The sequence below is a fragment of the Sphaerodactylus townsendi genome, linkage group LG10 (assembly GCF_021028975.2).
Source record: "Sphaerodactylus townsendi isolate TG3544 linkage group LG10, MPM_Stown_v2.3, whole genome shotgun sequence".
Lineage (NCBI taxonomy): Eukaryota > Metazoa > Chordata > Lepidosauria > Squamata > Sphaerodactylidae > Sphaerodactylus > Sphaerodactylus townsendi.
Genome location: NC_059434.1, coordinates 8,253,609 through 8,266,376, shown reverse-complemented (window position 1 = coordinate 8,266,376; position 12,768 = coordinate 8,253,609). Strand labels below are relative to the sequence as shown.

The 12,768-nt window shown below is 43.5% G+C and overlaps 1 protein-coding gene across 1 annotated transcript in view; it reads right to left on the bottom strand.

The window, feature by feature from the left end:
* Nucleotides 1-12,768, bottom strand: part of SLIT2 (slit guidance ligand 2) — a 376,356-nt gene that overhangs the window by 128,467 nt on the left and 235,121 nt on the right. The window contains 2 exon segments of the mRNA XM_048508707.1: nucleotides 1,930-2,099; nucleotides 8,008-8,079. Of these exon segments, the coding sequence (XP_048364664.1) occupies nucleotides 1,930-2,099; nucleotides 8,008-8,079 (242 nt within the window).

Here is a 12,768-nt window from a genome sequence, read left to right as displayed (position 1 = left end):
GGGGGGGGGGGGGTGGGGATTATTATTATTATTATTATTATTATTATTATTATTATTATTATTACATTATTTATTTATTTAATATGCCGCCCCATCCCCGAAGGGCTCTGGGTGGTGTACAACATAAAACAGTATATATAAAATCAACATAAATACAATTTCCATAAATACACTTAAAACAGTAATTGTTTCCCAAAAAGGTGTCTCACGAAAGCCTTACTTAGACTAAAACTTAAACTTAAGCCTCCTAAAAAAGGAGGAGGGGGGGAGGTAATGGGTCCTGATGACATTGAAGACCCAGAGAATAATGGGGGGGGGGGGCACACTCAGCGGCTGGTCTCTCCAAAGGCCCAGTGGAACAACTCATAGGTGGTGAGGGAGACCTGAATGTGAGTCTGAGAGGTGCTGCCCATTCCCCCAACTTCCAGTTGTACTGCCCACATCTGTGAAAGCAGGAGAGAAAGAAATAGGGCTTTCTTCAGCCCTGCACACTGGCAGTGTGAAGAGATGGAGCTCACTTGTGCATTGCGTTCTCACAGTAAAGCTTGCACTAAACATGTGACACTGTTAGGGTTCTCAAACTCCAGGTGGCGGCTGGATATTTCCTGGAACGACAACAGGTCTCCAGATGGCAAAGATTAGTCCCCTGGAGAAACCGGCCACCCTAGAAGGAGGACTCTATGGTATTATGCCTTGCTGAGGTCCCCCTGCCTCAGTCCCTGTCCTCCCCAGAATCCGCCCAAAATCTCCACATTTTTTCCCAATCCAGCGCTGACAGCCCTAGCCAGTTCAATACTTTATTGCTTTGGCACAGTCGCAGCAAACAATATAACACAAGAAGAAACTACAGTAAATTATAATATCAATATTGCACAAACTATGAACAATAGGAAATATTGCAAATTGTCGTACCCCTGAAAATTAAATTTATAACATCCACAAAATCATATGAAATATAATGAATCCTAAAATCTTATTAACTTAATTTACTTCCGTAATCTTAACTGAGCCTTAATGAATTGTGCACCAAACGTTGCTCTTTGCATTGTAATCCAACTGTCATTGAAGAAAATGGCTTCAAGTATAGAGGCATGGCTTGAAAATGTATATATGTTTATGGACTTGGAACACATTTCACTTTCTTTACAGGAAGCAGATACAAGAAAGAAAGAACTGGAATGGAAACCATTGGAAGATTATTTCAAACTATACTACCAGTAGATAAGTGTAGGTAGAATAAATATGTAGTAGATAAGTAGAATAAGTATACAGAATAAATATGTAATAAATAAGTAGGTAGGTAGAATAAGTTAGACAAATATTTAAATTTTTAAACATAGAGTGTCTGACCGATATAACTATATGTAAGATATAGTATGAAAGAGCCACTGTGTGTAGATTTATAATATAACATTTCCACATATTTGATTGATTTGATTTGTAAAACGCTGCAATCAGGAGAGAAGTCTTCTGAACAGAAAGTTTATGTACGAAACTCCCAATAAAGGGAGACAACATAATTTTAATCATATGAAACGAAATGTATGAAGTTAAAATATGAATGCACAAATTGTATTTATATTAATTTTCAATAAAAGCTATTTAAAAGAAAGAAAATGGCTTCTATAGAAGGGGTACTCTATGGCATTATATTCACCTCCTCAAGTCCCACCCTCCTAAGGCTCCACCCCAAAATCTCCAAGTATTTCCCACACCAGAGCTGGACACCCTAGTCCGGGGTGGCCAACCTATGGGGCTCCAGATGTTTCTGGACTACAATTCTCATCAGCTCCTGCCAGCATGGCCAATTGGGCTGAAGGGAATTGTAGTCCACGAACATCTGGAGCCCCATAGGTTGGCCACCCCTACCCTAGTCCTTACTGAGCTGTTTTTAGTCGTAGAAGGGTGCTGCTCTCTTCATCCTGATGCCCTTACCGCTGCAGATGAATTCTCGTTTTTGAACTTCAGCCACGTTGTGACCCCGTAAGTGTGACGGGCCCATGCACTGGGTGTAGAGGCCAACCCGCGGTCGTTGTCGCAGCCAGTCCGAGAGCCAAGCCAGATGGCAATCACAGTAGAGGTTGTTGGAGTGAAGTCGGCTGCATGAGCGGGGGCGAAAAGTCAATAGGTTTCAACAAACATAAAACCAACTCTGAAAGGCAGATCGTTACAGCTTGTATTTTATTTATTTATTATTGGGTTTTGTATACCGCCCTACCCCCGAAGGGCTCTGTACCTAAAATGTTATGAACGCTTCCTTGGGAATAAGTCCCGATGAACTGTAAATCTGTGTATTAAGTAAACATGCATCATAGGATCAGTATAGAAAGCAGAGACGTCTTGGGGAAAAAAGGCGCCTAGCGACAACCCTTCTCCGTTCGCACCCCCAACCCCACCAACGCTCAGGGGTGGGGCTGCCCACCACTGAGCCCTGCCCCCCGGCCTCCATGCAGGCCAGCAGGGCCTGGGGGAGCTGCATGGAGGCTGGGGGGTGGTGCTTGGAGGGGCAGGAGGCCCAGGCTGCCCGCCTCTGCGGCTGATCCCTGCCCTCCCCCCATCTCCCTGCAGGCCGGCTCCTGAGCCAGCCTGCAGGGAGGCAGGGGCAGTGCTCAATGATGTGTGCCCATGTCCCTATAGGCCCATGGTGGCAAACCTTTGGCACTCCAGATGTTATGGACTACAATTCCCATCAGCACCTGCCAATTGGCCATGCTGGCAGGGGCTGATGGGAATTGTAGTCCATAACATCCGGAGTGCCAAAGATTCGCCACCACTGCTATAGGCCATACGCCTTTGATAGAAAGTTACTGTGTAGTTCCCTTAGAATAAATTATTTTTAACAATCAGTGTCAACAAATAACTCTACTAATTTTACATTTTGTCCATATTGAAGCAATGAAACACTAGGTTTCCGAATGATAAAAGCAAAATATACAACTTGAAAGAGATAAAATACAATGAAAGGGGTGTGCGTAGAGAGATCAACATAAAGCCAAGGAGATGGAAAAAGTTAATAACATATCTGCTTTCTAATTGAAGACACAAGTCTGTCAAAATATTACTAATCTCTGTAGTAACTGTCTAAAGACATCCCTCCAGTAAGCTCATATTTGATTTTTTGCTGAACATGACAAAACACTTCAATACAAAAGACTTTTCACATTTTCCCCCTGCTTCTCTCTCTTTTGGTTCTATTACAGCAGAGGGGGATTTAGCAGCTTTTCAAGGGACTCAAACTGAAAGAAATGCCCCAAATTAAAAACCAAATGGAAGAGAGTGAAGGAATTAAGTACATTGTCTCTTTTGGTATGGACTTATGCAATCTGCCCAAGTTGCAAAAGGCATTTTCCCAGAGTATCGGACAAATATATTCACTAATATTGATGTGGGACTTTGCCTACACTTCCATGCTCTCTCAAACGAAAGACATATGTGGCAACTTGATGTATAAATCAACACTTATTTTCAGAATCATTTGTGTTATTGAGGTATTTTTTCTCATTTTTGCAGCTATATCAGGATAAAAGAAAATTCAAAAAAATTGTTTAATTATTCTAGCTTCACCAAATATATAACACAATGTACTAATAGGGGAAGCATGCAGATCGTAATAAAATTGACAATTAACTTTTTAAAAAGAAAATGTTATGGTGTATAGGATATTGATATGGCAAGAGATAGATGGATGTGGCAAAAGACCCTAGGTGTTGTCAGGACCAGATGTCTTGCTGTGTAAGAATTGCAAATGTTTCCCTGTAACTGCTTTTCAGTTTCCCTCTTCCCTCCCTGGCAACTCCCTGGCACCAGCTCTCCTGCAAGAAGGTGCGAACGGTTCCCAGGTTCCTTGAAGCTCTGTAGTGCAAATGTTGTACAATTTGTAAGGCACATTTGGTGTGGGACAAATGGGGGGGGGGGTTTGAAGGATATAATCTCTGGATCTAAGCTGGAGAGCTTAGATTCAGCTTTCTATTGTTATTCTACGCGTTGTTAGAAATAAACTGCTTTAGGACTTTCCTACGGTCTCTGTCATTTCCACGTTCGAGAGCCTGACAGGTGTGAACTGGATAACCTGCGGTCCCTTTTGACAGGGGCGGATTTTAAGATTACACAGGCAGTTGCCAAGTTTCTTCCTCACTTAGAAACTGCTGAAGCCACCATTTCAACTGAGCAGCAACTTCTCCTTCTCCAAGGATGGATCGTATCTGGTGCACCTTCATTCTTGGGAAGGGAGATTGGGGGATCCTACAGTACAGAGATGCGGGGATCGTAATTATTCCATTTTCAGCCCCTGTTTTCTCAGTACTCAAACGCATCTCAAAAATAGGCATCAGAAAATTCGTGGCCCCACCCAAAAGGAGGGTGGACCTGCTGCAGGGAGCGGCCCTCCACAGAAGGGGGAGCGTAGTATCGAACACCACGCCGGTGTCTCCGCAACCCTGCTGCAGTGGGAGCAATTTGGGGATGTGTTCGAGGGAGGAGCTGATACTAGTTGGCTTCCACCCGGAAGTTGCCCCTGTTGCTGCGAGACGTGGAGCTTACCATGCTCTACTCAGCTTCTTAAAGTCCAAGATTTTCAGCACATTTTTAATGCTAAAAAGCTCCCCTCGACTTATATGCGGGTCATAAAATCTTTTTTTGTGTGTTTTTACTTTGCCGGCCAGCAGGGGGCGCAGTTTTTATGCTAGAGGCACCAAAATTTCAGGGTCCCCTCAGAAGACTCTCCTGATGATACCAATAGGATTTGGGTAAAGTTTAGTTCAGGGGGTCCAAGTTATAGTCCCCCCAAAGAGGGATACCCCCATTCTATAGTTTTCCATGTGAGGCTATTAGTAGATGGGGCGTACCGCTTTTGAGGGTGCATAACTTTGGACCCTCTAGAACCAAACTTCCACCAAACCTGGCTGGTCTCCATCAGGAGAAATCCTTATGATACCAGCCAGGTCTGGTGAAGTTTGGGTCCAGGGGATCCAAAGTTATTGACCACCAAAGAGGATTTTATCCCCCATTGACTTTACAATGGAAGCTAATACATTAGATTTTTCATTTCTGATAATATCCCTCTTAAAATCTAGGGTTGGGCTGCATTTTGGACATACAGATGATGATGAAGAATCCAGTTTTGAAGGATTTTAACTCTTAATGTTTTAGCTTAGTTTGCTTCTGGATTTGAGCTGAGGTTTTTGTACTTACATAAAGTTGTATTGTTGATACCATATTGTTCTTGTTGACCCTCTTTTCCACTTGCAGAGTAGTTTTACTGTTTTTCTTTGGAAATAAATATTCAAAAACATTTAACCTACAATTACCTCAATTGATGCACCCGCATTTCCCACCCTCGAGAGCTTATACACGCAGTCAATAAGTTTTTAGTTTTAGTGGTAGAATTAGATTACTCGAAATATAACAAGTTCGACTTATACACGAGTATATACGGGTATGCCACTTTTTTGGTGATGTAAGTTCCTAAAGCCCAATGGGGGCTTTCTGGTGGCGGGATGGCTTTTTTGTGTTTTTACCCTCTTTACAAAGCCAGAAAGCCTCCTTGGGAATGGGGGGGTCACTGTGGCTGCAGCGCTGTGGCTATCAGCCATTTGGATGGGGCTGTCGGATTCTAATTTCACAGAACTGTTTTCTTGGCTATTTTTCATGAAGTAGCAAACTTTTTTTTTTTTTAAAAGAACTTTGACCAGGGCATTATTTAAAATATTTTTTTCATGTAACCATGGCGAACATTTTACATATAGATGGGACCCAGCAAAAGGGTGGATCCCGAAACAAATGGTGAAACTCAGTTTTAATTGCAGGGTTCTGAGGCAGATGCTGGTTTTTATATTCGAAATAATCTAGAAACATCATTTAATTTAATAAGGCCTGCCAGCATTACGGCAATAAAAGCTTAAAAATCATGCCTCTCATATGTGACGAGTTAACAGATAATTTAAATGAAACATGACCTATTAAGTTCTGCAAAATATTCTCCACTTTTGCTGTTTCCCAACACTTATTTGCAATAAAAGTGTTAGACTGGTCCAAATAGTGACCCATTATAGGTTTCAGTGTCTCCTTCATGTGTTCATATCCACTTGTACTAGTTGAAAGATAGGGAACCCCCACCCCCCACCCCCCAAAAAGCAAAAAGGATGTTTCTTCTCTCAAAATTCTATTGGCTAGATGGCTCAAACAGACTGAAGTGAATCTAATGATCACCCACCCAGATTAATACCTGCGTCAGCAACATTAGAAGTCTTGTTCTTTTCCCCGTGCTTTTGCCATAGATCTTTGGGGTGGGCCAGGAGAATAAAATGTGGGAAACCCCTGCCCTGTTTTCCTTTCTCCTTCCTATTTTCTCACCCACGTGGCTGCCGACACCTGTCTTATCTATGGGACTGTCTCAAAGACCCCATTTTCTTCAGACCATTGCTACTTGCTTCACCCCATTAGGATTCCAAGGGGGAACTGGGGGGAACAAGTTATTAATTTTGAATTGCTGCCTTGAACGAATCTTGATCCACCAGACCACGGCTACAGAGCCAGGAAAACCCACCACAACCAGTTGAATCCGGCCATGAAAGTCTTCTGTACTCTGTTATCACAGAAAGATATTAGTACGGTCAATTGAGGTGTAGCAGTCGAGAAACCTATATGCTTCTGCATTAGAATATAGTTCTAAACAAAAAAAGAGCATTGTATTGTTGAAGGCTTCCACGGGTGGAATCACTAGGATGTTGTGGGTTTTTCAGATTGTGTGGCCATGTTCCAGTAGTTTTTTCTCCTAATGTTTCACCTGCACCTGGGAAGATGCCGGCCACAGATGCAGGCGAAACATCAGGAAAAAATACTACTGGCACATGTCCATACATCCAGGAAAAACCACAACATCCTAAATGGGAGCAGCAGTGGCGTAGTGGCTAAGAGCAGTGGCTAAGAGCATGCACATTCAGATCTGGAGGAACCGGGTTTGATTCCCAGCTCTGCCGCTTGAGTTGTGGAGGCTTCTCTGGGGAATTCAGATTAGCCTGGGCACTCCCACACACGCCAGCTGGGTGACCTTGGGCTAGTCCAAATCCAAATCCAAAAACCTTTATTAGGCATAAAACCAGTGCCAAGAATTTCAAATACAATAGAAAGATCATTATTGCTCAACTTGCAGTACACCGAGCAAAAACATAGCAACAGCTTCAGATATTTCCACACTAGAGCTATTTAGAAGCTTAGCCATTTTTGTTTTATCAGAGAGGAGCATAAATCCTGTTGGTAACACAGTTCTCAAATTGGTTCTGATGTTGTTGTACTTTGAACAATGGAGCAGAATATGAGAAAGTGTTACAGTTGTATCAGGACAGAATTGACAGCGACGCTCATCTTGTGGAATACCAGAGAATCGACCTTGAAGATGTGCTGACGGAAAAGAGTTACACCTTGCTCTGGTCATGACCCATCTGCTATTGTGATTAATAAGTTGTTGCAGATATATAGCAGGGCTAGTTTTCTGAGGGATAATCCCAAAGACTATTGGGCTAGTCACAGCTTCTCGGAGCTCTCTCAGCCCCACCCACCTCACAGGGTGTTTGTTGTGAGGGGGGAAGGGCAAGGAGATTGTCAGCCCCTTTGAGTCTCCTGCAGGAGAGAAAGGGGGGATATAAATCCAAACTCTCTCTCTCTCTCTAACATGAGCTAGGTGGGCGCTAGGACCCAGGCGGAGCATTCTACAACAAAGAAGGTCCGACATGTTGAGTTCTGTGGCGGAGGAATATACAACCCTATTACCTTTCTGTGGAATAGAATATAGTTATATAAATGCTCTTCCATGTCCCTTTGTGTACACCAAACCACAAAAAGGGGGTGGGGGGAGGAGAAATGATCTGTTCATGTGAGAAATTAATGGTTTCAGGCCACTAAATCCCATCTTGAAGGAGCACTATTACCAAATGCTCAAATCTGCAAACTTTGTGGAGGGTTTTGTCCAGAATTTTCAGACACAAGAAAGAGTGAGATTGAACTACTTACAAGGTTCTGAGTTTAGGCATATGGTTGAAACTGGCCACTGAGAGTCGGGTGATATTGTTATTGTTGAGAGTGCTGCAAAACATGAGACACAAATGGTTCAAATTACTCAACAGTTCTACTGGAATCCAAGCATGCAACATTTTCTGAAGGATACCGTGCTCAGCTACAGATCAATCAAAATAGGGAATGACAAGGCATTGAAGCAAAATAAGAATTTGGTAACCTTCTAAAAGAGTTTGTTCATGTGATATGACTACGGTTGAAACACTTGACCATTCTTTGTTTCTATGCCCTAAATACAATAAGATACGCATGAAATACATGAATTCCATTTTCTTGCAATGTTCTCAGTGGCATGAGTGTTTTATAAGATACCCAATCTCCTGAACAGCTCTGGTGTGCTCTTTTGTGAAACTGTTGCAAATTTTATACTGGAAATTAGTAATTTTAACTGTATTTCTTAACCTTGTTTTGTTTTAAAATTTTGTCCTGTTTTATATGCCAACAAAGGCTTGTGTGTGTGATGTAACACTCTTGATGACTCTGCTGGTATAAGGGGAAGGGCTTTGTGGCACTGCTACAGAGACATAAGAAGAATTTGGCACCATACTTTTGAAAGTAAATTTAAAGGCACTGCTTAAGATGCCTGCTGCTTCCCTTCCGCACATGCAGAATAATGCACTTTCAATGCACTTTGAAGCTGGATTTTACTGTGCAGAAGAGCAAAATTCACTTTCAAACAATTGTGAAAGTGGATTGAATGTGAATTATTCTGCATGTGCGGAAGGGGCCTTAGATTAGCATTCACTCTTAAACTGATTCGTGAATATGCCAACGTGTTTGGAATCAGTTATGAGCTAATGCTCAAAAGTGAAATAATTCTGAAGCTGCTGGATTCAAAGGAAGAAAATCAATCCAAGTAGTTAAACTTCAGTTGAGAAAATAAGGCGACAGACCTATGTACTTGATTGCACGAACAGGCTTTGGGAATTTTAAAAATTCAGCACTCCGGCAAACATTAGTAAGAGTTATTTATTCTCAATTTAGAATTTATTCTCAATTTAGAATTTATTCTCAATTCACACTTATTCTCAAGTGTGTGGTAAAGAATACAAGAGGTCATTTTGCAGGCCCTTACTTGTGTGTTTAGTTAGTGTCAGGGACGAAACACAAAGATAATACTTTGAGAGTCAATACTGATAAACAGATATTTTTATTCGCTTCTCCCCTCTTCCATAAAAAAAGTGGGAATCATCAGGAAGCGATCTACAGAGCCAGGATTCTATAAATCCATTAGCCTCACATAAATATCATTGGTCTAGTCCCATGGTGGCGAACCGTTGGCACTCCAGATGTTATGGACTACAATTCCCATCATCCCCTGCCAGCATGGCCAATTGGCCATGCTGGCAGGGGCTGATGGGATTGTAGTCCATAACATCTGGAGTGCCAAAGGTTCGCCACCACTGGTCTAGTCTTATGGGTCCATCCGAAAGATCCTGTTCTCATTTGGTGTTTGTAGGAAGTTGCTGGTCATCTCCTGCAGAAGCCCAATATAAGCAAGATGGACCACCTCTCTTTACTCAACTAAGACCTTGGTGGAACAAAGCAGGGATGGCTTCTTTCCTCCTTTGCTAGACTTTTCCAGTATTTCTGTTGCCTTTCCTCCCTTGCCAAAGCCAAGTAGAAAGGAGAGAAATATCATTTCAAGGTTGTTGGGGTTTTTTGGTACTAAACGTCCAGTCTGGCAAGACATTCTTTAGGACTTAGTAGCCTGCCATGCTATTTTGTGATGTAATATGTCTACTTACCAAGGCTTTGTGTTGGGAAATACTGGATTTCTCCATTAATTTATTTATTTATAATTGATTTTAAATACCGCCCCTCCCCCGAAGGGCTCTGGGCGGTGAACAACATAATAAAACAACAATTACATTAAAACCCCATTAAAACAGCAAATTAACAAAATTACATAGGCGTCCAGTATAAAACTTCATAAACCCACCCTGGAAGGAAACAAAATAAGAGAGCGGAGGGCCCCCATCAATATTAAAGGCCCAGACTGTAAAGGGGGCGGAAAGGGGTGCTCATCAGCGGCCGCCCCCCCCCCCAAAAGCCCGGTGGAACAATTTGGTCTTACAGTCCTGCGGAACTCTCCAAGATCCTGCAGGACCCGGATAGCTGGTGGCAAAGTGTTCCACCAGGCAGGGGCCAGAGCTGTAAAGGCCCTGGCCCGGGTAGAGGCCAGCTGCATCATCGAGGGGCTAGGGAACACCAGCAAATTGAAGGATTTAAGAGAAGGATTTGGCTCAGCTGGAGGAAGAATGAACGTTCTTGGGGTTTTGCTTATGGAGATGCGTGGCCCATTTTGTGCTAGGGAGACATTCAATAAACTGATGTCCTTTATAATCATAAATGTAAAAGACCATTTTTGAACTGATATGTGGTATAGAGGTTTCAATGGGAGGCACTGTGGTACGGAACTTGCTCTGGGGGGCATTTCCTGTGGGGGGCTGGTGTCAGTCTCCTGAAAAGAGCCAGCCAAATTTGCTAAAATGTGTGTGGGAGAGCTCTGAGCACCCAGTTGAAGGTGAACCTGATACCCACAGCATTTGCCCCTCCCAAGCAAACTTTAGCAAAGTTGGCTGGTTCCTTTCAGGAGACTCACACCAGCAGCCCTACAGGAAATAAGTGCCCCCACCCAGAGCAAGACCCCTACCACAGTGCCTCCCACTGAAACCTCTACCACAGAGCCAGCTGGGCATAACAGAAAGCCCCATTGAAGTCTATGGTGGGAAAAGTAATTTTTCCCACCACAGAACTTGCTGAAGAGCCTGGCACATTCTGGGGAATTTCTGAGTGTGAAAGCACTGGCTGCACATTTTTGAAGATAGAGGCTCCAGACTTTCAAGGTGGCTCCAAGAGGTCTCCTGGTAATAGCATCCAAGCTTGGTGAGCTTTGCTTTTGAGGGTGGGTGGGAGAGCGAGTTGAGAGAGTTCTGAGAGAACTCAGCCAGCAAGCTTCATGTGCAGGAGCGGGAAAGCAAAATAAGTCTTTTGCGGGACCATAAAATTGAACCCCCAGAAGCAGAGGTCTCCAAGCCTGGATGCTATTACAAGGAAGGCCTCCTGAGCCACCTTGAAAGTCTGATGCCTCTATCTTCGAAAATGTATAGCCTGCTGACACACTCAAAAATTCCCCATTGGCTACAATGAAGCCAAGGCATTGCAAAACAAAGAATCTTGGGCAAAATTATTGGGGTGCCTGTCAGAGGTGTATTTTTAAAGCTAGTGGCACCAAAATTTCAGGGTATCACCCGTTAACTATTTTTATGATACCACCCAAGTTTGGTGAAATTAGGTTCAGGGGGAGCAGAGTTATGGACCCTCAAATGGGTAGCCCTCATTTTCTGTTAGCTCCCATTGGAAACAATGGGGGATGGGGGCACCCCCTTTAGGGGTCCATAACTTTAGGCCCCCCTGAACCAAACCTCACCAAACTTGGGTGGTATCATCAGGACAGCCTCCGGATGACATCTTGTAATTTTGGTACTGCTGGCTTTAAAAATGCGCCCCCTGCAGGCCGAAAAACACCAAAACACCCCAAAAAGTCCGAATACCTGCATTTGGGTTCGTTCATATTTGGGCAGGACATATTCGGACAATTTTTGTCCGAATATGCCCAAATTCGCCCAGATTCTGTCCAAATCTGGTATTTGTTTCATTTGATTCTCCAACCCTAGAAAGTGATGCTTTTCCGGGGGGGGGGGGGGGCCACCCCCGAACAGCATCACTTTCATTTTTTTTAAACCGAGGACCCCAGATTCTCCCTTTAAGGTGGATTTAGAAGAAGAATCTGAGCTCCCTGGTTTAACCATTAAAAGTGATGCTATTTGGGGTTGGATTCCACTGGAGGTGATTTGTGAGAGATGATGCTGACATTTGTTTGGTAAATGTTTTGCTGGGGGTGATTTGTGAGAGATTTACATGCTTAATATCCACTTGCACTGGCTTGGAGTTGTTTCTCAGGCTAACAACCTACCTCATAGGGTTGATGTGAGAACAAAATTAGGAAAGAGAGTTGGTGGGGAGACAGCCATGTATGTTTTGCTGGGGATGGGAGGTGTTTTGTGAGGTGGTGCAAAAATCATTGTTTGGTCATGGTGGCGGAGGGTGGCCACCCATACGGGGGGGCGCCAGCTCAGGTTTTGTCCCTGGGCTCCAGTTTGCCTAGATTCGCCTCTGTGTGTAACCTGTGTAGCGCCCCAAGAGTTGGTGATAGCAGGGCCCCTTTCCCCCCCAACAACTACACCAATACCCAGAATAATGAAGCACAAAGTTGCACACTTCTTTTAGACACTAATGGGAAAAGAAATTGACCAGGCTTGCTTAATAGAAACATGGCTGCAAAATAATGATGGGGTATGTTTGTCCCAGCTAATGCTTATGCTGTCCTCCGCCAACCCCATACAATTGGCAGAGAGAAAGGTGTGGCCATTATCCTCTGTGAATGCTCTACCATACTGTATTCATGCCAGCAGGGTATCCTGCGGGTACCAATTTGAAAATGGGCAAAACCAACAATGGCCCCTACGTGTGCCTCCTTGTTCGTGGCCCCCAACTTATGGGACAACCAGCCCGAGGAAGTCAGGAAGGCCCCCACTTTCCCGGCTTCCTACAAACTATGCAAAGCTGAATTATTTAAGAGGGATTTTCTATAGCACAGGTCTCAAACTCGCGGCCCTCCAGATGTCACGGACT